The sequence below is a fragment of the Podarcis cretensis genome (genome assembly GCF_951804945.1).
Source record: "Podarcis cretensis genome assembly, chromosome: 13".
Taxonomy (NCBI): Eukaryota; Metazoa; Chordata; class Lepidosauria; order Squamata; family Lacertidae; genus Podarcis; species Podarcis cretensis.
This window is the reverse complement of record NC_137182.1, coordinates 38,297,636-38,321,081: the sequence shown is the minus strand read 5'-3', so window position 1 is coordinate 38,321,081 and position 23,446 is coordinate 38,297,636. Positions and strand designations below refer to the sequence as shown.

Genomic DNA, 23,446 nt, shown 5'->3' with positions numbered 1-23,446 from the left:
CTGCAGATGGTTTGTCCCAAGGCCGGGCTCCCCTGGCCCCTCCCTATGCCGTGGTCCTGATCTCCTGCTCAGGCTTGCTGGCCTTTATCTTCCTCCTCCTCACCTGCCTGTGCTGCAAGCGGGGCGATGTGGGGTTCAAGGTGAGCCTGGTTGTGGGGATTTGAGGTGGTCATGGAATGCTTTGGGGAAGGGATGTTGTTGTTGTTGTTGTTGTTATTTGCTGAAAGGCATTTGTGGTTTGTATTCTGTGAAGCTAAACAGCATCATGGATTGGAGTGTACAGTTTCCTAAGCAAAACCTATAGCCCTCCCATTAGTCCCTGAAGGTCAGGGATGATGGGAGGGACACAAGTTCCCCATCCCTCATGTTGGTGAGAAGACCTTGTGCCAGCGGTTAACCACATTGGGCATTTCCTGTGGGCCCCATTACTCCAAAGTGTTCCTCACCAGCCTGATCTGCTAGCTCACCATTGGGTCCAGCTCTACCCCATAGCAGTTGGCTAGCAACCTCCACCTCCTTGCTTGGGCACTGAGAAAGGGGCCAAAGGGTCCTTCTTCTCGGATTCTGGCATTCTTGGTGAGATGGCTAGGCATTGCCTGCGCTAGTGCGGTTTGCTGTGATAGCTAAAAAGGCTTTTGAAAATCATTTATTTTTTTGAAAAAGTTAATAATCATAGACTTGTACAGTTGGGTCCAAGAGAATTGTCTAGTCCAACTCTCTGCAATGCATGATTCTTTTGCCCAAAGTGGGGCTCGAACCCACAACCCTGAGATTAAGAGTCTCATGCTCTATTAACTGAGCCGCAAGAGTAGAAAGGAGCGCCAAAGGTCAGTCCTCTGTGTTTAAAAAGTCTTTTGAGCCGCCATGGCAAACCACAGAAGTGATGGCAGAGGCATTCTCCAGGCCACCACATCACCAAAATGCTTGTCTCTAAAAAGGATGTCTTTGGCCCTTTCTCAGAGCCCAGGTGCTGAGGGAGGTGCCAGTGAAGCTGTTATTGTAGCCATGTTTTTAAACAGGATTAAGAGAGACGTCAGGGCGGAAGGGAAGAGGAGGGCGGCAGTGTTGTCCCACAAAGGGGAAGATCAGGTGCAGCAGGTGATGGTGGTGTTGCATTGGCCACGCCAAGGTCCCCATTAAAGCCCTGTTGGTGGGTTCTGACGCTTGGGGATGGCAAGGCCATGGGGAAACACTGAGGTTGCTAATTCAGGCAACAGACTGGGAAATAATGGGGAAACCAGCAGAATATCTTATCATCCTTACACTCACCTCTGCCCACCTGGCAGGAATTTGAGAACCCTGATGGAGAAGAATATTCTGGAGAATACACACCACCTGCAGAGGAGACGTCCTCCTCTCAGTCTATCCCGGATGTCTACATTCTGCCTCTCTCAGAGGTCTCTCTCCCGTCCTCCAACCAGCAGATGCCCAAAACAGGTACGATTCCTTGGAGAGGGAATGCATGCACCTGCCTGCCTCTTTACTTGCTGGTTTGCTACTGGGTTAGGTTCAAGGTACTTGTGTTTATCCACAAAGTCCTAAACAACTTGGGCTCAAAGTGCCTTGGGGACCACCTGATTCCTCATGCTCCACCTTGATCACTGGGATCCTCTGATGGGGCCTTTCTGGTGGCTCCCCATGGCCCTAAGGATCAGTTGGCCATCTCTAGGTCCCAGGCCTTTTGTATGGCAGACCTTGCCCTGTGGAACTGCCTACAAATGGAGGCTTGGCAGGAACCATCCCTCTCTTCCTTCAGACGTCGTTTGAAAACTTTTTCTTTTACAATATTCCCCCCTCCCCTCATAGCCAGCCAGTATTTATTGATATTTATTGCTCTTATTATGGCTCTTCTGATTTTACCCTTATATGTGTACTCCACCTAGTTCTATTTTTATGGAAGTGTGGATTATAAATTTGTAAAAATAAACAAACAAATCCCACACCAGCTTGGCCCCATATAGATGGCAGACAAGCTAGAGGAGGAATGGGGAGCTTTTGGTCCTTCAGACGCTGTTGAACAACAACCTCCGCCATTTTCTGTGTTTGCTAGGGCTGATGGAAATTGTAGTTCAGCAACATTTGGAGGGCCAAAGGTTCTCCATTCTTGCCCGGAATGATAGGTGGCCTACAAAGGGAGAAGCAGCGCTCATTATACTTGCCAGGAAGCTGGTTCCATCCTGCCCCCATCAGCTGCTGCTGCCAGCTTATGTCCCAGTAGCTTGTCTATTAACTTTTGAATGTGGGGGGAAACGAAGTTGGGAGGTTCATGCTCAAGTCATCGGGTCATGACATTGACTTCTGTTACTGCCACGCTCTGTCTCTCTTTCAGATCTAGTTAAACACTTGGGACTCAGCAGACAACACCTCAGTTATTTGCAGGAGATTGGAAATGGCTGGTTTGGAAAGGTGAGCAAAAGCTTGTTGTTGGGGATGTGATTTTTGTTGTGGGACCCAAGGTTCTTTCCTGCGGGCTCCAGTTTTATTCTCAGGGAATATGAAGAGCCACTGTAAGTTTAAAAATAGCAATAATTTGAAATATTATTATGCAGCTAACAACAACAACAACAGAGTAACAGGACACTTACGTAATGCAGATGCAGAAAATGAAACAACAGTAAATAAAACAACAACCATGGTTACATCCACACCATATATTTTAAAGCACATGGCTTCCACCAAAGGATCCTGAGAAGTGTAGTTTGTTAAGGTTGCAGGGAATTGTAGCTCTGTGAGGGGTAAACGACAGTTCTGCAGATTCTTATGTCCTTTAAATGTGCGTTAAATGTTCTCTAACTGTGTAGTGTGGGTGTGACCAGTCAATTGCACAATACAGGAGAAATAAATAAATCTCAATATTGGGTGGAAAGGATAAAAGAAAACCTACAGCCATCTTACATTTAAATAACCAGGATCGAGAAGGTCCTCTCTCTCCAGTTGCCACCTGCCTAAATTTAGATTAGAGGGACATAGAGAGAAGCTTTCAAAAATGAACAGAAGGTTCAGTGAATCTTGTGTGGTAAAAGGCGGTATCCGGACACAAAGCTGGGTAGGGCTTTATAGGTAATTACGAATTACCTTTGAATTGTGCCCAGAAATGAACTGGCAGTCAGAGTAGCCCTGTAACAACTGGCGAGATGTGTTCTGTTTAGTTGGTTCCAGGCTGCATACATATCCCTGGCTTAAATCGCTCCCAGGTCATTCTTTTTCTGAACTCTGAAGCCAGTTTGGAAGAGAAAAAAAATGGATGTGCAATGTTTCATAAGAAATGACAGGATAGATATGGATCGTGGCCAATGTTGTGTGGACACTGCTTCCCTAAACCAGTGGTAGGATCACACTGGATGGGAGCGTGTGTTCACAGCTCTGGTTAGTAACCGCTTCCCCCCCTGTTCCACAGGTAATCCTGGGTGAAATATTCTCAGATTTCACCCCTGCACAGGTGGTAGTGAAGGAGCTACGGGTGAGTGCTGGGCCACTGGAGCAGAGGAAATTCCTGTCAGAGGCCCAACCATATCGGTAAGAAGCAGGAGAAACTGAAGTGGGAGGAAGAAACAAGGGGCAAAATATCCCCATATAAACAGCTACCTTATTTTGAGGCGGCTGCTGCAAGAGCTAAAGCTGTCCATGATTCCAGTAAGTGTTATAACTCATGCCAGTCTCCCTAGTAGCCCATCATCATGTAATAGGCGAGACTCCAGTAACACAATTGCAGTTGTACCTCGGAAGTCGAACAACTTAATTCCCAAACGTTTTGGCTCCCGAACACCGCAAACCCAGAAGTGACTGTTCCGGTTTGCAAACTATTTTTGGAAGCCGAACGTCTGACGGGGCTTCCGCGGCTTCCGATTGGCTGCAGGAGCTTCCTGAGGCCAATCAGAAGCTGCGCTTTGGTTTCCGAATGTTTTGGAAATCGAATGGACTTCCGGGACGGATTCCGTTCAACTTCCAAGGTACGACTGTACTCCCTGCTCTAAATAAAAAAGCCTGGCAGAGCATAAGGAAAGGGAGGAGCATAGGAAAGAAGGAATCTTTTTTAAATGGATTTATACTCAACCGAGTCAAGCTTTGTGTTAAGTTGTGGGTGAACATATCAGACGACACAGCGATTCTTCAAACAGCTCTTGTTTATTCAGAGGCCAGAACAGAACTGAACTGAAGGGTTCAGCCAGCCTGCTTATATAGAGCTCCAGTACAACGTAACTGTAACAACTTTTTGTAACTATCCAATCACTGAACGTTACTTTCGATCCCTTATTTGCATATGTGGACCTGAACTATCTACAGTATCCCCCTGCTGGCCCAGGGTGAGAACTTCAGTACATAACACTTTGCTTACTTTGGAATGTAGTGTCAGCTCTTTTTAATTTTATTTGCTAAAATGCAGTTGGGGTACACTTTCAGCCCTCGAAAACTGAGCAGAAACAGGTGCCACCTCTTTGTGATGAATGGAGCAAAACCTTCTTTTCCCCTCCTCTTTCTGCCCTTCTCTCCGTCCACCCACTTCCCTCAAGAAGCCTCCAGCATCCAAACATATTGCAATGCCTCGGTCTGTGCACAGAGACCATCCCTTTCCTGCTCATCATGGAATTCTGCCAGCTGGTAAGTATCCTTAAGCCGAGAGATGAATTTGGGTGGGAAAACACAAAAGGGATAGATTGCTCTTGCCAGGGGTCCAAACAGATCGCTGTGGGGAGTGGTGGGAAAGGTTCTCATAACATCACTCCATCTGTTTGGCCATAGCTGCCAAGTGTCCTGGGAAAAAAGGGACATTCTGTTTTTTCACGTGAGGTTGGGGAATTTGCTTGGGTCTGTAGGAAACTTTGTGCTAGCTTCGCTGACTTTGCTCGCCAACCCTTTTCTCGCCCTGTGTTCCTCCAGGGAGATCTGAAACGTTACCTTCGAGCTCAGCGCAAAGCAGACGGGATGACCCCTGACCTGCTGACCCGTGACCTCAGCACACTACAGCGCATGGCTTACGAGATCACTCTGGGAGTGCTACATTTGCATAAAAACAACTACATCCACAGGTAGACCAGAGACCACAATCCTTGGGTTTTTCAGGAAATGTCGAGCTGTACGGAGCTGTGTATGGTTTAAGCTCTGGAACTCAAAAGGGTTTTGCTGATGAATGTGAATTTTAATGATTTGAAATGTAGTGGGCCATACTCCAGACGCAGGTGGTGCTGTGGTCTAAACCACTGAGCCTCTTGGGCTTGCCAATCAGAAGGTCAGTAGTTCGAATCCCTGTGATGGGGTGAGCTCCTGTTGCTCCATCCCAGCTCCTGCCAACCTAGCAGTTTGAAAGCACACCAGTGCAAGTAGATAAATAGGTACCACTGTGGCAGGAAGGTAAATGACATTTCCGTGCACTCTGCCTTCCATCAAGGTGTGAGGTTGCACCAGAAGCGTCATGCTGGCCACATGGCCTGGAAAGCTGTCTGTGGACAAACGTCAGCTCCCTCGGCCTGAAAGTGAGATGTGCGCCGCAGCCCCATAGTCGCCTTTGACTGGACTTAACCGTCCAGGGGTCCTTTACTTTTACTTTACTTTACCTCTGAGAGGCAAATTCAGTCCCACTGAGTATAGCTTGAGCAGGTCAGGGGCAGAACAGATGTGTGAACCTGCCTATCTGCTGAGATCTTCTGCTGAGGCTTTACTCGGAGTGTCTCACATTTGAAGATGAGGGGGGCATCTAAAACAGGACTTTTTCTCTGGGGCCACCCAAAGTTTATAATGCTTTGTTGTCATTCAGCAGAGCAGTTGTAACTGGGGTGGGGAGTGATGGGTAAGGGCAAATTTTGTCTAGCTTCATCTCAGCCTATCTTGTTTTTCATTTGTTTTTAAACCCCTCCATAGGCTTCGGGGGGGGGGGAGATTAACTATGCCAGCTACAGGCTGGTATAGCTGATTAGCTTCATTCTGGGATTTTTTTGGGGGGTGGAGAAGCTTTGTATCCAGGGCCATTCCTGCTCTGCCCACCCCTGGCAAGAATGCATCATTTTACCAATGGAATTACTGCTTTACACCATGGGATTTCCCATGGCATACAGGGGGGACACTGGGTTTGGCTCCCTACACCAGAAAAACTCCTATCCGCCCAAAGAAGGGCACTTCTGCCCCCCTCCCTAGCCCCCTCCAACCAGTGGACCTGGTCTTGTAATGGTGTCCATTACAATTTTTTTCTACTTATTCCCCCCCCCCCATTTATCCAAGCTCTTGGTGGCACCTGATTAGTTAGTGCTATTCTGTTTATTTTGGGCCAATTGGCTGCATTAAATTAAATAAACAGAAAGGGAAAGCTGGTGAAGAAAGGTGCCCTTTACTCTCTCTCTCTCCATCCCCTGGCCCACCCACTCCAAGCCACCCTTACTGGGTATTTTTCTATCCCTCCCTAGTGATCTGGCCCTTCGGAACTGCTTGCTGACCTCTGACCTCACAGTGCGCGTTGGAGACTACGGCCTGTCGCACAACAACTACAAGGTGAGGGGTGGGGCCATCCATGCAACAAGGCCCCTGCAGGTAGATTGAAATGTGTTTGCCTGTTTGCCTGTGTCTGGTGACATCAGGTTTTTTTGGGTGATCCTCCTGCATAATTTCCAATCAGCACATATATAGTGACTTTCTGCTGAAATCCCTTTTGCTATCACAAAGGATCTGGTTTATTTTTGTCCTGCTTTTGTTGTTCTGTAGCCCCTCTGGGCAGCAGGAAGATGGTAGCACTGAGGAAGCATCACAGAACTGTTAATAAAGCATACAAAACCCATCAGTAAATGCACCAATATTGTGTCAGGGACATATTGTGGAATATACCCACAGAAAGACACCTGCTTAGAAAGGCTCAACGCCCCTATTTTCATCTGTGAATCTTTGGAGGGTCTGCATCTCCAGCCCTGTTCCACCCATTCCTCATATCTGTTCATAGGAAGACTATTACATCACTCCAGACCGGCTATGGATCCCTTTGCGCTGGGTTGCCCCGGAACTGTTGGATGAGATGCATGGAAGCCTCATTGTAGTGGATCAAACCAAGCAGAGCAATGTCTGGTGAGTTGCAAAGACACACACACACCCCACACACCTGCGCTTGAGGGAATTCACAGCGCAACCCTATACAGTGGTACCTCGGGTTACAGACGCTTCAGGTTACAGTTGCTTCAGGTTAAAGACTCTGCTAACCCAGAAATAGTACCTCGGGTTAAGAACTTTGCTTCAGGATGAGAACAGAAATTGTGCTGTGGCAGCACAGCAGCAGGAGGAGGCCCCATTAGCTAAAGTGGTGCTTCAGGTCAAGAACAGTTTCAGGCTAAGAACGGACCTCCGGAACGGATTAAGTTCTTATTCCGAGGTACCACTGTACCTTGGTTCTCGAACTTAATCCGTTCTGGGAGTCCGTTCGACTCCCGAAACCATTTAAAAACCATGCCACAGCTTCCGATTGGCTGCAAGAGCTTCCTGCACTCAAGTGGAAGCTGCACTAGATGTTCGGCTTCCAAAAAACATTCGCAAACTGGAACACTTACTTCCGGGTTTGTAGCATTCTGGAGCCAGTTTGTTCGGCAACTAAGCCGTTCGGGAACCAAGGTTTGACTGTATGTCTATTCAGAAGTAAGCACCACCAAGTTTAATGGGGCTTACTCCCAGGTAACTGTGCAAAGGATTGCAACCTTAGTTTGCATTTTTGCACCCCTGGATCCATTTGGGCTAGAGCTGAAACAAACTTGGTTTTAAAATCCTCAAGGGAATGCTCCGAACTTTGCTTACAAATATTAAAATTTATATCCACCATGTTCAGTGGTGGGGAACCACTGGCCAGTGGGCCTAATTAAGCCCAGCAGGCATCATATGACTCATGAGTCACGAGTCTGCTGAGTCATGACCATCTGCCCTATGTCAGGTGTACATACGTAGCAATGTGGGGTTTACAGGCACCCCACGCCAGCTGATCTGTGCTTTTGCAAAAGCTGATCATCAGTACTTTGCCTGGTTGTGTACCTTCAAAGCACATTTACAGGCAGTCTTTGGTGTCAAACCATACCTGCAAACTTGAGATTTTCCCTCTTCATTTGCAAGTTCAGCCTGACTGCAACCCTCCCCTGTAAAGAAACTTCAAAGGGCGTTCTTTGAAGACGTACTGTCAGCCTCAAACAGCTGATTGGTGCTAACACCATGCCTTCAAAAGAGCTCACTCTCAGTACCCATCAGCTGATTGGTGCTGAGAGTGAGCCTTTTCCAAGTGGTTACCTGATGTTATGACATCAGGTCATTGACAGGTGGGCACCCACTAGTTTAAAAATTGACCAGCAGGGGGTGAGGGGAGATAAGGGATCCAGCTGGATCCAGTTCAATTCTGACCTAGTTGATTTGAATTTTTAAAATAACATGTCTAGTTTATGGATGCTCTTTTGGTTTAGGGATTTTGTGAGAGGCTGGGAGCCTTATTGCTGTATCACTTCTGCTTTGATTTCTGGTTGTGTTATTTTGTTGTTGTGTGCTGCTGTGTGATAATGTACTGTCGGCTTCTCTGTGGTCCCACTGAGAGAAAAAGGCAGGAAACAAATACAAGAAAACAAACATACACATAAATAAACCAACCCAGGGTATAGAATTTTCAATCTGGTATGTTAATACCTTATATTATTTCATTTAACACTCTTAGAATAATTTATTGTTAATGCCCCTCAAAAACCAACATTTGTAATCTTGAAATTTCAGACTTCTTTTTTTTTTTTAATGGTTACATTTGTATTTACAGGGAAAATGGTGTCTAGTGCTACCATATAAGCTCTCAATACTGTCGTGTTCCTTTCCATCAGGTGTGAGGAACCTCTGGCCCTTCATATTTTGCTGAACTACAGCTCCCATCACTTCTGACCATTGGCCATGCTTGTTGGGTCTGATGGGAGTTGTAGTCCATCAGCATCTGGGAGGGAGGGCAAATATTTTTTTACCACTGCTTTACCCCTAAGGAGTGCGAGAAAGGGGAAGTCTGTAGTGTTGCAAACGTACTATGTGTATTCTCAGGGACATCTTAATCTTCAGATGTTCTAAGACTCAACCCTAGGTATTGTACTTCAGTGATAGAGCCTCAGCCATAGGAACCAACTCCTAGGGGCCGAGGTCCCTTTGTCCACTCCCAAATAAATTATTCTAAGAGTAAATAAATAAACTGAGGGAGCCCTTGAATAAATTATTTGAGGATTCCCTTAGTTGATGGGCATTGCCATTCAAATGGTGTGTGATCAATTATGTGGGATGGGACTTACCTGAGCCCCCCAATATTTTATTCAAATTGGCACCCCTGGCTCTGCCTCGCATGCAGAAGCTACCAGGTTTGATCCCTGGTGTCTCCAGGTGTGAGCCTGGGAAAAGCTCCTCCCTGACACCTGGAGAGCTGCTGCCAATCAGACTAGAGGATACTGAGCTAGATGAGCCAATGGTTAGACTCCGTATAAGGCAGCTCCCTGCTTTCCTGAAACAAATCCCTGGGCTGCCATTTCCTTTATTGTCTGGGCTGGGATTCTTGGTTTTGTGGGGCTAAGCAAGAAAGGGTAAAAGGGGTGGGGTTATAAGGCCTCACCTATGGCACCTGCAATGATTTTCTTCTTTGTTTTCTGCTTTCACTTCTCTGGAGTCCATAGTTCTGGGCTTAATCTCTCTGCTCCCTTTGTTTGCCAGGTCTATGGGGGTGACCATCTGGGAGCTTTTTGAGTTTGGCTCCCAGCCTTACCGTCACCTCTCTGATGAGGAAGTGCTGACCTTTGTCGTCAAGGAGCAGCAGATGAAACTGGCCAAGCCACGCCTTAAGCTTCCTTACTCTGACTATTGGTGAGTTGATTCTCCTCTTCTCCCTCCTGCCCCCCCATAAGAGAAAAAAAATAGTATTTGTTGTCCAGGACTCTCCTCCAAAGAAAGCAAGGCCCACCAGCTGGGATACCTTCTTCCTGAGTCTCCTCCATCCTTGACATCTGTTTGGTGCCTCCTGAGCAGCTAGTGACTTGGGAGTGGCTGCTGCCCTGTGCATTAAGATTGTTCTTGTCCTCCTAACGTTCTTTCATTCTTCCCTCTCTGTGTTCCTCCAACTATTCCTCTGCCTGCCTGCCCATTTCCCTCCCTGCACTGTCATTCTGCCAGGTCTTCCTCTGGTTGTGTGACATACCTTTTCCTTGCCTGCTCTTCCAGCTGCACTGGTGGTCTGTGAATCAAATTCCCTCCCAGATTTGTATTTTCAGACCATTCTTCTGGCAACTTTTCCAGTTGGTTGTCTGTTTTTTGGGTTATGGATCTCCTTTTGGATGTTGTTCATATCCGTATAAGGACATATCTACACCACAGGCTTATTTGTAACTTTTATTCAATATTAAGCAAAGTTTTATATAGCGAAGAGAGAGAATCCCCACCATCCCAACCACAAGACGTGTGCTCATGAGTAGGGATGGTGGGAGAAAATAGATTCAGTTCACATTTGAAGGAGAATCTATCGCACTTTCCCAAAACAATATGTGAACTGAAACTCAGGCATCTTTTGAAGTTTGAAATTTTGCAATGCAATTCTCCAGCCAAACTATGTTTTACAAAATGCACATATTAAGAAAAGCTGTGCCTAAAAGTGAAAGTATTCGTGAAAATAATGCACAAAAATACATCATAACTGGGGGGAACGCTTGGCGAAAATGTGTATATTAGGCATAAATTGCATATGAAACATGAGTGTATTAGGAGAAATTTGCACCAAAATGCTGATGAATTTTTGTGAGGATTAAAAAAAATCAAGTGATGTGGAAGTGGGGAAAACTGAAGACTGGAAAAATGAGAAATTCCAACTGTTGCCTTTTCATGTCTGCTTGTTGTTCTGACTGTGTCTGCTAAGGCTTGCAATTGGCTTTCCGACTGTTCTCTGTAACTGCCCCACAACCCATCTCCTGACAGCTTCCCCACATATCACTGCCCATTCTAGTACTCATGCCCCCTTTAGCTTCTGCCTCTTTTTCTGTCTCCAACTCTATTTGCAGTGCCTGCGACCATCTTTTCTGCAACTCTATTATTATTATTATTATTATTATTATTATTATTATTATTTAATGTCCCCATTCCCTATCCCCACCCCCAACTGTTCTCTCAGGCTATCTCCCCCCCACAACTGTTTCCCCCCTCCTGCTCCTATTTCTGCCTGTTTTTCCGACTGTTCCTCTATCCTTCCTCCGTCCCTGCCCCGCTGCAGGTATGAGGTCATGCAGTCCTGCTGGCTCCCGGCTTCCCACCGCCCAACCATGGAAGAGCTGCACTTGCAGGTGAGCTACCTATTGAACGAGCGCTCCAACGCTCAGGCGGAGGAGAGCTTCGAGTGGCGCTGGAGCGCCCTGAAACCCAAGCGCTCCTCTTCGCCGCCCCCGGCCTCCTCTTCTTCCTCGGCGTGCCACCGCCGCCCCTCAGGAGAGATCTCAGCCTACCCGTTGCTGGACGGGTTCCACGGCGGCGACATGGACGACATCCTGACGGTGACAGAGAGCAGTGGGGGGCTGAACTTTGAGTACATGTGGGAGAAGGCCCGCCTGGGGCGGTGGAAGGGCCCTGCCTCGGCACCACCCGACTACCCCTCCAGCAATGGCGGGCTGGCAGTGCCGGGCAGCAATCCTTTCTACGAACAGGCAACACAGCGTGGGCACAGCCTAGAGACACCCAGCGTTGTGCCCGTCATCAGCGCCCGGAGCCCCTCCGTCAGTAGCGAGTATTACATCCGCCTGGAGGACCATGGCAGCTGCGAGGGTCCCGTCTGCGCCCCCAGCCCTGGATCCCCACCCCAGCCTCTCTTTCCCTCGGATTGGGACTCCCACGGCGCCCCCTACCGGCCGCAGGAGCAGCCCAGTACCAACCCCTTCTTGGCCGGGGGCGGCGGGGACAGCAACCCCTTCCGCGTAGACGGCGAGATCCAGGAGACGTCCCTGACCGAGACCCCGACGTCGGGGGGAGAGGCATTTCTAGCAGAGTCCCTGCTCACAGTGTACCGTGAGCTGGAGGACCAGCATCGCAGCTGGGATGCTGAGATGATGGAGGAAAGAGGGGCAGGGGAGACGCTGGCCGGGGACCCCTCGGAGTTCCAGGGTTCGCCCTCGTGGGAACAGGAGCCTTCGCTGATGGAGGACCAGAGCTCTGGCAGCAGCACCGACGGGGGCGGGAGCAGCATCGGGGGCGGGCGCCACAACCTCCTGCCGTGCCCGCTGTGCACCCGGGCACGTTGCACGTGTGCCATCCCTCGGGGGGACATGGTGAGCGGCTGGAGCAACCACGGGCCGCCCCTGCGGCGCCCTCACCGCGACAGCTACGGCACGGAGGACGACTCCTCGCTAAAAGTGGAGCGGGGCTCCCTATCTGACTGTCCAATGCTGCCCCCTAGAGACTGCGATGGGGATGGTGGGGAGCGCAGAGAATTCTACGACCCGCTGATGGGCACGGCGGTGAAGACCTATGAGCTCCAAGACTACCCGAAGCAGAGAGGCGGGGGGAGCGCTCGCCCACCTGGGTCGCCCTTCCCGGCCCTGCCGTCTGGCTGCTGCAATGTGATTGTTCCGGTGGAGATACCGCCATTGTCTACCCTAGCTGAAAGCAATGACGAGGAGACCATCGCAATCCTCCCAGAAGTCATCGATGGATTCTCCACTGGCCCAGTGACCTTAAGCCTCTCCCCCGCGGTACCAGATCGGCAACGGGGAACCCTAGACTCAGTGGATTCCTTGGACATTCCTTCCAACACCAGCTCCTCAGACGTCTGCAGCCCAGCATCCCACTACTCCTCTCCAGGGCAAAAGTTTGGCGACAGCGGCTACGAAACGGAGAGCACTTTCTCACCCGAGTTCATCTTCAAAGAGGAACCGCCACCGCCACCTTCTGGAGAAGAGGAAGAAACAGAGGCAGAAGAAGATTCCGGCAAACTCCCGACAGCATCCATCTCTCAGTCCACTAGTGATCTTACCTTGTCAGTAAGTGAAGAAGGGGCGGAGCTAGAGGAGGAAATAGGGAGGAGCCTGGGGCTAGCAACACCTCACCGGGACTCAGCCTACTTCTCTGACGGGGAGGGAGAACCGGCTGAGGCACCAGCTGCTGCTGGGCCTGAGGGCAGGAAGCCCACAGAGAAGGTGACGGTAGACGGAGGCTTTGTGGTCCAAGTGTGCAAGGAGCAGCTGTTGGTCACACTGCAAGAGAATGTCACACGCAACCTACTCTGTAATCAGAGCAGGCTGCCGACTCTGAGGCTTTCTCCAGCGGCTCCCTTGAAGGAGCAGGCTGTTCTCAGGCTGTGGACCTTAGAGCCAGAGGAGGGGAAGGAGACGGAGGAGGAAGAGGCCAAGAAAAGCCATAATGGAGATGCAACGGACTCCCAGTGGCCAGAAGGTGTGGAAGATAAAGTGGAGGAAGAGGAGGAGGAGAAGCAGCAGCAGCAGCAGCAGCAACAAGAAGAGGGAAGAAGAGAGTCTGAAAAGTTGCCATCAGAGCTGGAGGAGGAGGAGGAGAAAAGGAAAGAAGGGGAGATGCCAAGCCAGATGGAGACCCAAAGTGTAGCAGTGCCCATCGTGGTCGAAACACAGGATGCTGCCCAGGAAGACAGATATGTAGCAGCTGAGCAGCCCAAAAAGGATCAGGAACCTGGTGTCCCTGCGAACCAAGCCAGTGAGGATATCAAAGGTGAGGGTTCCATCTGTGATTGGTGTGGAAGTAAGAACAAAGGGTTGGGATGTTCCTAGAACAAATGGGGGAAGGAGAAGCCAGCTGGGAGACGGTGGCTTAACCTATAGTCTAATTGCTGATTGGCAGTTACGCTGAGTGTCTTCAAGCCCATCAGCTGATCGGCGGCACTTGCAAAGCCCTGTTGTGCCTTTGTACACGTCAACAACCAGCTGGTCCATGGGTCCTTGCAAGTGGTGCCCCCAAGCACTGCCTCGCTATGTCTTTCCCTGCCCCACTCCTGGCACCATAGATGATCTCAGGAGTAGGGCAGGTGGGTGTGGCTTAACAAAAAATGTCCCCATTGGCCAAATGGGAAGACCTGCCAGAACTAATTAGACCTACAGGTCAAGTTGTGTGTGTGTGTGTGTGCTGTTTTGGATGCTAAGGGTATCTGTGCATAAACAATCAGTATCATAATGTATTCATATAAATCTGTGGTGTGGCTGCATTAGGGAATACATTTGTGTACAGTATGGTAATGCTGACAATGAGAATACTAATAACAACAACTTTATTTATACCCCACCCATCTGGATGGGTTTCCCCAGCCACGCTGTGCAGCTTCCAGCAAAATATAAAAACATAATCAAACATTAAACATGAAAAAATCCTGATACAGGGTTGCCCTCAGATGTCTTCTAAAAGTTGTGTGGTTCTTTATCTCCCTGACATCTGATGTGAGGGCGTTCCACAGGGAGGGCACCACTGCTGAGAAGGCCCTCTGCCTGGATAGATACGTTTGGGTAGAAATTCTAGGGACGTGTTCTTAATGAAGTAACCCTCTCTTTCTGTCTCTCTCATCCCAATCCTTCCATCCTCACCTTGCTTCCGTACCATTTGGTCTTCTTGACTTCTGAATCTTGGCTCTTCGACCCAATCACTCCTCCTACCTCCTGGCCATCCTTCCATTTTGACGTCCGGCTCTTTCCTCCAGCCAAGCTCTCCCGCTTATCTCTGTCACTTCCACCTCTGGCCTTGCAGACGTTCCCCCCGCTTGGCGGGGGAAGGAAAGGGCCATTCTGGGAAGGAGCGGCTTTGGGGGAGGGTCCAGCGCTGGGAGGGAGAGAGGCTGCCATAGCGGCAGAGGATGAGGAGGAAGATGATGCTGAAGAGGAAGAGGAAGGAGGCCTGGCTGGAGGCGGAGGGCGGGGTGTCCCCATTGTGGTGAGCGAAAGCGATGACGCCCGTAACTTGCGTGGCCTCCTCAAGTCACCACGCTCAGCTGAGGAGGCGGCGGCTGAGCTCGACCGTAAGCGGAAGATGGTCTCCTTCTTTGATGATGTCACCGTTTACCTCTTTGATCAGGTGAGCTGTCAAGAGCACCAAGGTTGATGGTGTGAAAGTTTGGCCACTGTGAGGTGAGAAGGGCTTCTTTCAGTTCCCTACTCTGTCCTCCTCCCCTCAGCCATCTTGGCTCTACTCCCCTCTTTCTGTTACCACTCCTATTTTGAGGCCTGTCTTCTTACTAAGCACTCCACACTTAAGCTCCCTTGTCTACCCACAGAGCATTCATGCCCTCTTGGACCTGGTTTAATCCAAGCCATACTGACCTTTCACTTTCCCTCACGAAAACTGTTAGCCAACATTCCGTAGGCAACAGATTCCTAAATAATTCAGCGAGTTAGTGAATATTCGGTGATATCGAGCAATAGTGGAAAATATATTATGCACAGGTAGCAGGCAGCAGCCCATATTTATTTGTAGTAGGAATGTCAGAAACAAATTGAAAGTGGGAGGAGCCAGAAGTGAAAGGATTGCAGTTCTACCACAATCTCTTGTCTTCTTCTGTATGCAGGAGACACCAACCAATGAGCTGAGTTCCCAGGGAGCTCCAGATGGTGATTCCCCCTCCCCTGGTTCAATGGCAGAACCAGGACTTGATGCCTTCCCTTCTGCTGATGGCTTCAGTGAGTATTGGCTCAAGGAGGAGAGAGTAAGTGGGAAATAGTCACCATCCCCATCAGGAATCTGAAATGCAGAATGAGCCAGTCCAGCTGTATAGCTAAAGAAACAGTAACCTGCTCATTTCAGTCAGTGTTTGGTGTGAATATATGAAATGAGTTTCAGGAAAATGTCCTGGCTTCCAGGTGGCTTCTAAGTGTGGAGGGTGAGGGGTAGGTTGTTATGGGGCCATAGTCCAAAACAGACAAGGTCCAGTTCTAAAGCAAGGCCAGGATTTGAAGCATGAGGCTGAGCTCAAGAGGATGCTGATGGAGATCAAAAGGGCCAAAACAGGGGTAGCCAGTGCAGAGGCCTTCAGAGGTGGCTGGACTCCCAACTCCCACCAACCCAAGCCAACATGGCAGATGGTTGAAGTTGGTGAGAGCTGTACTTCAACAGCATGTGGCTGTCCAACTGTGTTGTTGGGCACGCTAGTCTGCCATTGGCGGGCTGAGGGCAAGGAGGTACAGCAGAGGCAATTTGGCTGAAGGCAGGCTGGGGCCATCTTGTTATTTCGTTAATGTACTTCAGCGTTGTGGAATCTGTGGCCTTCCAGACTTTAACTCTTTTCATTGGCCATGGGGGCTGGGGCTGATGGGAGTTGGAGACTAACTACATGTGGGGGTTCCTCATCCTTGATACATTTATTGTGGCATATTAGCAACCATGTTTAGTTTTGTTTAGTTTTTGAATTAAGGTTTTAACAACAGCACCAAAACCACTTTGTTTTCCTTTTTAAAAAAATAAAAATAACCAAGCGATATACAAATTTTCTGAAAAAACAAACAAAAAGAAAAAAGGATTATAATTAAAAAAAAAACCTACGGGATTACAGGCTGTGGCTTTTCTCCCAGCCATTTCATTAGGATCTAAGTTCAACTAATGGGCTAGTACAGATTCCACCAAGTGTTTTGAAAGCAGGTGTTACCATACAGTGCGACTGCCTTGAAAGATGGTGGACTTCCCTTCTTTAGAGGCTTTTAGGCAGAAGCTGGATCAGGATGGTTGCAAAGGAGTGGTACAGTTGTGGGTTTCCCACATTGGCAGGGGGTTAAGCTAGATGGCCTTTGAGGTGCCCACCAGCTTTAGGATTCTGTTCTCTTTCCACAACCTTAAAAGTAAGCCAGCTTCAGATGTATGAGTGAAGTGTGTGCTTCCTGTATTAATTCTGATCCAGTGCAATTTGGCTAACAGAACTTCGGGAAATATTGCCAGGATGTGTTTTGTCTTGATTTTTTTTTTTTAATTGAATCCCTGAATAGTTTATTTTTAGGAGATAAACTCATAAAAGATTCCTGCCTGAAAGCACACAGTCTAGAATTGTCACACTCAATAAGGCAGATGGTAGCACAGAGCCTTCTTGGTTATTAAAAATGGATTCAGGGCAGCTTTGTGCCGTAGCACAAATGAAGTGAAGACAGGATGTGCAAGTGATTCCATTTATTTTTGTTTTAGGACATTTCTACTCTGCTTTCTGTGGCCCTGCCGCCACACCCTGCAAAAGGCCTCCGAGGCAGCTTCAAGACTAAAACACACATGTATATACAAACAAATAAAAACGAGAGAAAACAAACAAATATAGTACATGAATTATCTCGTTGAAATAGCAGAACAGGAACATAGCAGACTGCCTTAAACCGAGTACAGTGGTAGCTCGAGTTAAGTACTTAATTCGTTCCGGAGGTCCGTTCTTAACCTGAAACTATTCTTAACCTGAAGCACCACTTTAGTTAATGGGGCCTCCCGTTGTCGCTGAACCACCAGAGCACAATTTCTGTTCTCATCCTGAAGCAAAGTTCTTAACCCGAGGTACTATTTCTGGGTTAGCGGAGTCTGTAACCTGAAGCATATGTAACCTGAAGCGTATGTAACCCGAGGTACCACTGTAAGGCCTTTGGTCCATCTAGCTCACTAGTGAAGTATTGAAGTATTGCTATATGGCCATGTTTCATTGTTTCCAGGGACTGTTGGGGGCCGGGGGAAAGGGGTGTGTGTGCAGCCTCATCAAGACTGCCTTTCTGCCATGTTTTATCCCTGTGCATGTCAGGACCGGAAAGCGTGTGTGTGTGTGTGTGTGTGTGTGTGTGAGAGAGAGAGAGAGAGAGAGAGAGAGAGAGAGAGATGATGCCAATCAAACCAAGGGAACAGGCTGGGAGAGGCTGTTTTCCTTATCGCTTCAATCTAGGCCTCCTTCCCACCCTCCCCGTTCTTCCTTCTCCACTCAGGTGGCAGTTTTGAGTGGGATGACGACTTCCCCCTGATGGCTCAGAACCCATCCTACGTCTCCGTGGTGCCCGACCCCAACGCAGCCAAGCCCCACCCGGTCATGTCGTCGCCTGTGCCCATGGCCCCTGCCTTGCTGCCAGCAGCCAAGCGGGCTGAGTCCGGCCTTGTGGATGCCCTGAGGTTCTCTCGCTTCACCGTCTCTCCTGCCCTTGAGCCACACCTTTCTTCATCCTGTGACACCGAATTGGGACCCACGGCTGGTAAGTGGACACATGAATGCACATGGTTCTTATCCGTGGAGCAGGGCAGATGGGCCATGGCTGCGTATGTGCCATATATCTTCTCCCAAAAGATCCTGAAAATTGTAATTTTCTAGCTGGAATTGTACCTCTGTGGTGTGGGACATTATTGCAGTCAAACCAACAATTCATGTTTTGCCAGATAGGCACATGAAGGGGCAGAGGCTCACGGAGCTTTCATGTAAAATTTGCTAGAGAGAACTCTGTGAGATCACTTCCTTTGTCTGCCTTGGCAGGAAGCTGTAAAGCTACACACTTCCTTCCTGCCTGGGCAGCCTGCTTTTCTTCATCGTGCTTCCAAGCTGATGCATACCTGAGCTCTGCAGCTCAGACACCATTTTTAAACTTACATTTCGTACTTTTGTAACTTAGTAGTTATAAACCTGCCTTCATTTTGCTACTATAATTGCTGCTTCAAGACCTAGATTATGTAAGTAAATACCACTTTTATTTGTTCACAAAACAATGTACGTGTGTGATTATTGTTGTTAAGGGGGAGAAAAGGGTATATTACCAGGGAAATCCAGTCAGCCTTAAAGCATCCTGGGTTATTGTTTCTAGGAGGTTAAATCAACCTTGTTTTAGTCCCCAAGCTTAAGCTGCAAAGGATGTGAATTAGGAAAGAATAATCACAAGCATATTATCCTCTCCTAGGGTTTAAATCCATTCTTACACGTGGTGGGCAAACTACAGTCCATCCACTGGTACAGACAGTGGGTGACTTTCATGTACAACAATGTGAAAATGTAATGTGAAATGCAGTAGGGTGGAGTGGGGTGACCTGGTTTTAAGTTGATAATGTGTTAAAAGAAGCTTTTTCTCCCTTCTCCCAGATCCCATTGAGAACTGAGACCAAGTAGAAATCGGACAACCCCGCCTCTTCTTCTCTCGACATTCAGGGACGACGCCCAGTCATCCAGTTGACTTGCCCATGATGCCAAGATTTCACCCGCCAGTTCCTGTGGCGGATGGACAGACAGATGTGTTTGTGTGTGCGTGCGTTTGCGTGCATGGTGTGTTGGGGGGGCCATTGTTGCTAACTGGAGCCTGACATCATAGGGACTGTTTTTGCCCTTCCTCTCCTGCCCAACAACTCACCCCCACTTCTGGGGAAGGGGCAGAACTTTTTGTATAAACAATCATGAGCCAATGAGCGATGAGGAGGGGGGCATTTCCTCGATTTTAGGGGCCCCTGCCCAGCACTGGCTATTGAATGTATAACCCTTGTGCCCCCTCCTGGCTTCCCTTCAGCAATCTGATATGTCCCTTATAAGGACCCTCTGTGCCAAATTGAGAGGGTTGGGTTGGGAAACAGGGGTTTCCAGGAAGTGGCGTCTGACCTGCTCATGAGCCTTCTTCTGCAATTCCCTGAACCTCATCAGCTGCATCTTGGAATGTGGAACATGGCTGCCAATTTAAAACAACGACACCCTTTTTGTGCCAAATGGAACTGAATAGGGCTGGTGATCCTCCCCTTTTAACCAGCGTTATATACAAAAGAAAAGACCGTTGATTCAAACCTCGGGACAGAGTTTTGTTGGCAAAACATCATCACCAAGTCAGACACACGGCCTTGGAATTACCAGCGGACAATTGGACTCCACAAGGCAGGTGGATGAGATTTGGTTGGGTAGGGGCCCTTTGATCTGACACCTCTGCAAGGGCATGATCCAGAAGTATCGTTTTTGAGAAGAGACGCACATTGGCTCAGCACTCATTGGGATGAACCGACATGGGAGGATGTTGACTTGGTCACATCATCTACTTAGTGGCCATATAATGGACAGCCATGGGTTAATTGTCCTAGGCTGGTTGGTGTGTCATACATGGAAAAAAAATATCCATCGCTCATACTTAGCGTTGATGGAGATGGCTAGCTTTTATTGGGACTGGCCTTTTCCTGACCTTCCCAGCCCTCCACTGGTTGATATTGGGAGGTTAATAAAGGCTACTGGGCCCTACTGGGATACAGTTGAAATCACTGGAAGTTCCAGGGATTTGCGGAGCCACCATTCAATTGTGCCAAAAGCACCACGTGAAGACTGAGATTGTATTAGGAGTGGAATGGGGAGCTTGGAGGGTTAGGGAAACTTTTGGAGTTATCTATTCCGCGAGCATATTGAGATGATGGATCTGCTCACTCCCTTCTATGCTTGTAGTGGCAATATTTGGATACGTGAAGCATCGGTGTGGGGCAGGGATGGGGAACCTGTGGCCCTCCAGTTGTTGTTGGATTCCAACGGCCATCACCCCTAGGGAGCATAGACAACTGTCAGGGATCACGGGGGTTGGAGTCCAGCAACATCTGGAGGGTGACACAGGTTCCTCATCTTTTGTGTGAGGCAGTCTGTGGGTTGGTCTTGTGGAGTGGGCAGATATATGCATGAACCTGCCTTCCAGCCTGGGTGGTGGGATTAGATGTCGACTTCCTCCTGAGCTCTCGCAGCATTGATTTCTGAAGTAAATACTCACTGGGCCACAAATGGCAAATTGCTGGTTTGGGTCGAGCCTACAATAAGAGGCAGTCAGTTTTTATTCGGCAGTTTGATACAAGCTCATTCTGCCCTTCTAGGGGAAGGGTTGATTTAGGGTGCTAGCTCCTTCCTTCCCCCACCCCTCAGAAAGATATTTTCTGCCCAGATAAGGGACAGGTATTTAATTCTGAACTTGGGGTGGATGTGTATGGGAGAGAGATAATAAAGGAGGGAAAGAAGGTGAACAGGAACTCAGAATTACCTACGGGGAGGCAAGACAGATGACCAGCCAGATGCCACAGGGAGGTGCCAATGCAAGGCATGCTGGGAACATCCATTGCTGGTTTGTGGCAGAGATGCGCCATCTTTGAAACTAGAGCTTGCACCTGCTGGCTTGCAGAGCTAGCAGCCACAAGGAGACCCATCCTCTACTTGCTTAACCCAAGGGGTCTGGAGAGATGGTGAAGCAAAGTCAACAAATGCACTGGACAGAGAGGAGGAGAGCCGGTATATTTCCAAGCGAGCTGATGTGCTTATGAGCATGTGAGCTGAGAGGCAGGAAAGCAAGTAGCTGCAAACTGGCCTTTATCCTGAAATCAAATTGCTTTATTTGGTCAGCCAGGCAGAAGTGTGTCCTCTGACCTGCAGTGAACTAGCAGCTGCCACAGTGCCCTCTGGCTATATCGAGTGGCTAAGGTGGCAATCCTAACAATCCCTGCCTGGGAGTAAGTCCCTTTTCATTCAAGAGAGCTTACTTCTGAGCAGGCACGTACGTGTACCTAGCATGTGCTTCTTTTGTCAAGCTATCGCAGTGTGGCAAGGAAGATAAGGCCCTTCAGTCTGGCTACCAGAGCCTCTCATTTGAGCCTCCTGCTGCCTTAGACCAGCCAATCCCTCCCCAAAGGCATTTAAGGCACTCTGCCCTCCTGATAGGTCATAGAATCAGAGAATTGACGACTTGGAAAGGAGCACAAGGATCATTTAGTCCAACCCTCGGCAGTGCAGGAATCTTTTGCCTGACATGGGGCTCGAACCCATGGGCCCGAGATTAAGAGTCTTGTGCTCTATCAACTGAGCTATCCCATTAAGTGTGTGTTAAGAAGTCCGATGCCCATAGGAGTTGCCTGGAAGCACAAAAGCTCGCAACTCTCTTTTCTTACCTGCTCCTGCAAACCTCCAAAAGTTGCCCCCGTGATCTTCACCCCTGGCAACACTGGCGGGACCAAGCCACATCACTTCTGGCCCTAAACTCACAAGCAGGGCTGTGTTGGTCCCCTGACTCTTTCCCCCCAGTCTTCACATGATATATGGCCACCCTTGGTGCCTCCATCAGGAGACCTGCTTGTCCACTGTGAGAACCCCTTTGCAGGGGTAGCCAACACAGCACCCTCTCTAGATGCTGTGGGGCTTCCCAACTCCTATCAGCCCCAGCCATCTAGGGCCAATGGTCAGGAATACAATTGGAGTTGTAGTTCAACAGCATCGGAAGGGAGCCCTGGCAGCTACCCGTAGATTAAGGGACGATGCCTCTGAGCTAAGATGTTTCCCCTTCCCCCAAAACGGCCTTACCAATGGCATTGCATTCCTAACCCTTTTCAGGCAGTGCTAGGGAGAACAGGAAGCAGAAGAATCTAGAAAACATCCAGATTGGAAATCAGCATCCCGCTTCAGGTCTGTGTCAGGCTGGCCATCTTGGTCCTGTGTCTTGTGGGCTGATTTTAGATTCCTCACCTGCTGAGACTAAAATGGCCGCTCTGACTCAGGGTAAAGGCTCTCCCACATTAGTACCAAGTTCCCTCTTTGTATATTCTGAGGAAAGCAGGAGATTTAAAAACAACAACAAGCACCACCGACCAGATTACCACATAAAGGGAGGATAACCATTGCCAATTCTTCTGATCTGCCAAAATGAAAGAGATGTATAAACTAAAAAGGAAGAGTAGGTGGTGGCAGGGTGGGGTGGGGAAGAGGAAATGATCTTAAAAACAAAAACCCACCACTGCACCCAACTCTCCGTCTATGTGGATGAGTGATTCTTAGGGTGGGGGTTGAAAGTAAGTAAATAGCGGTGGGTGGGTAGATGGATGAAAGGATAGGGAATGTGACTATTCAAGGAATGGGGGTGGGAAGGGTGGCAATAGGCTGCGTAAGGATGCATTGGGGAGGATGGACTGAGGTGTCATGGACTGGGGGGGGGGGAGTGGCTGGTCAGAGATGTTACTGTGGGCTGACTGTAAGGGGTGATACTTTAATGGAAGGGATGTGGGAAGGAGTATGTAAAGATGGGGAGAGCATTTAAATATCAGAACTTAAAAAAATCTCCAAAATTCTGCAATGGTAATAAATTGTGCATATTTGCATACATTGAATTAATTTGCCTGATTTGCCACTGGGTTCCTCCAGAGTCCGAAAATGGATGTGGAGGAGAGCTGTACAAGCAACAGGAACATTGGAGTGTGGCCTACATGGGTGTCACAGGACAACCGTCTGAAGGGAATAAAGGGGAGAATTCAACATAGTGCTAGCCCCTTTGCAGCACATTAGTTGCACCAGCGGAATGGCTTGCGCAAGAGAGGGCACACGGAGTGAGCATGGTGCTCGTGGCTAGTTGTGTAAGAGACTGCTGTAGCGCTGCTGCTTTTTGTTGCGCAACAAGCACTAGAGCAACATGGTTGCGCCGGAATTTGTACTGCACATCCTTAATGCTTGCGCAACATGCGCTGTGAGCCAGAGAAAGGCTGAACCTGGGCTACACTTCCTCTCTGACTTTTGGCAAGGGAAGGCCAT

General features: G+C 48.8%; 1 protein-coding gene across 5 annotated transcripts in view; it reads left to right on the top strand.

The window, feature by feature from the left end:
• Positions 1-23,021, top strand: part of LMTK3 (lemur tyrosine kinase 3) — a 28,538-nt gene extending 5,517 nt beyond the window's left edge. For 3 of the 5 annotated variants that reach the window (XM_079950695.1, XM_079950698.1, XM_079950697.1), the window contains exons 2-15: positions 7-140; positions 1,287-1,437; positions 2,330-2,406; positions 3,398-3,516; positions 4,512-4,599; positions 4,879-5,027; positions 6,396-6,480; positions 6,923-7,044; positions 9,676-9,825; positions 11,219-13,677; positions 14,654-15,024; positions 15,515-15,626; positions 17,886-18,146; positions 19,019-23,021. In XM_079950695.1, coding sequence (XP_079806821.1) covers positions 7-140; positions 1,287-1,437; positions 2,330-2,406; positions 3,398-3,516; positions 4,512-4,599; positions 4,879-5,027; positions 6,396-6,480; positions 6,923-7,044; positions 9,676-9,825; positions 11,219-13,677; positions 14,654-15,024; positions 15,515-15,626; positions 17,886-18,146; positions 19,019-19,035 — 4,295 coding nt within the window. In that variant the 3' untranslated portion in view covers positions 19,036-23,021. Of the gene's footprint in view, positions 1-6; positions 141-1,286; positions 1,438-2,329; positions 2,407-3,397; positions 3,517-4,511; positions 4,600-4,878; positions 5,028-6,395; positions 6,481-6,922; positions 7,045-9,675; positions 9,826-11,218; positions 13,678-14,653; positions 15,025-15,514; positions 15,627-17,885; positions 18,147-19,018 lie in introns of those variants that run through there. The other 2 variants (XM_079950696.1, XR_013832723.1) reach the window with 2 other exon arrangements.
• Positions 23,022-23,446: the final 425 nt, after the last annotated feature.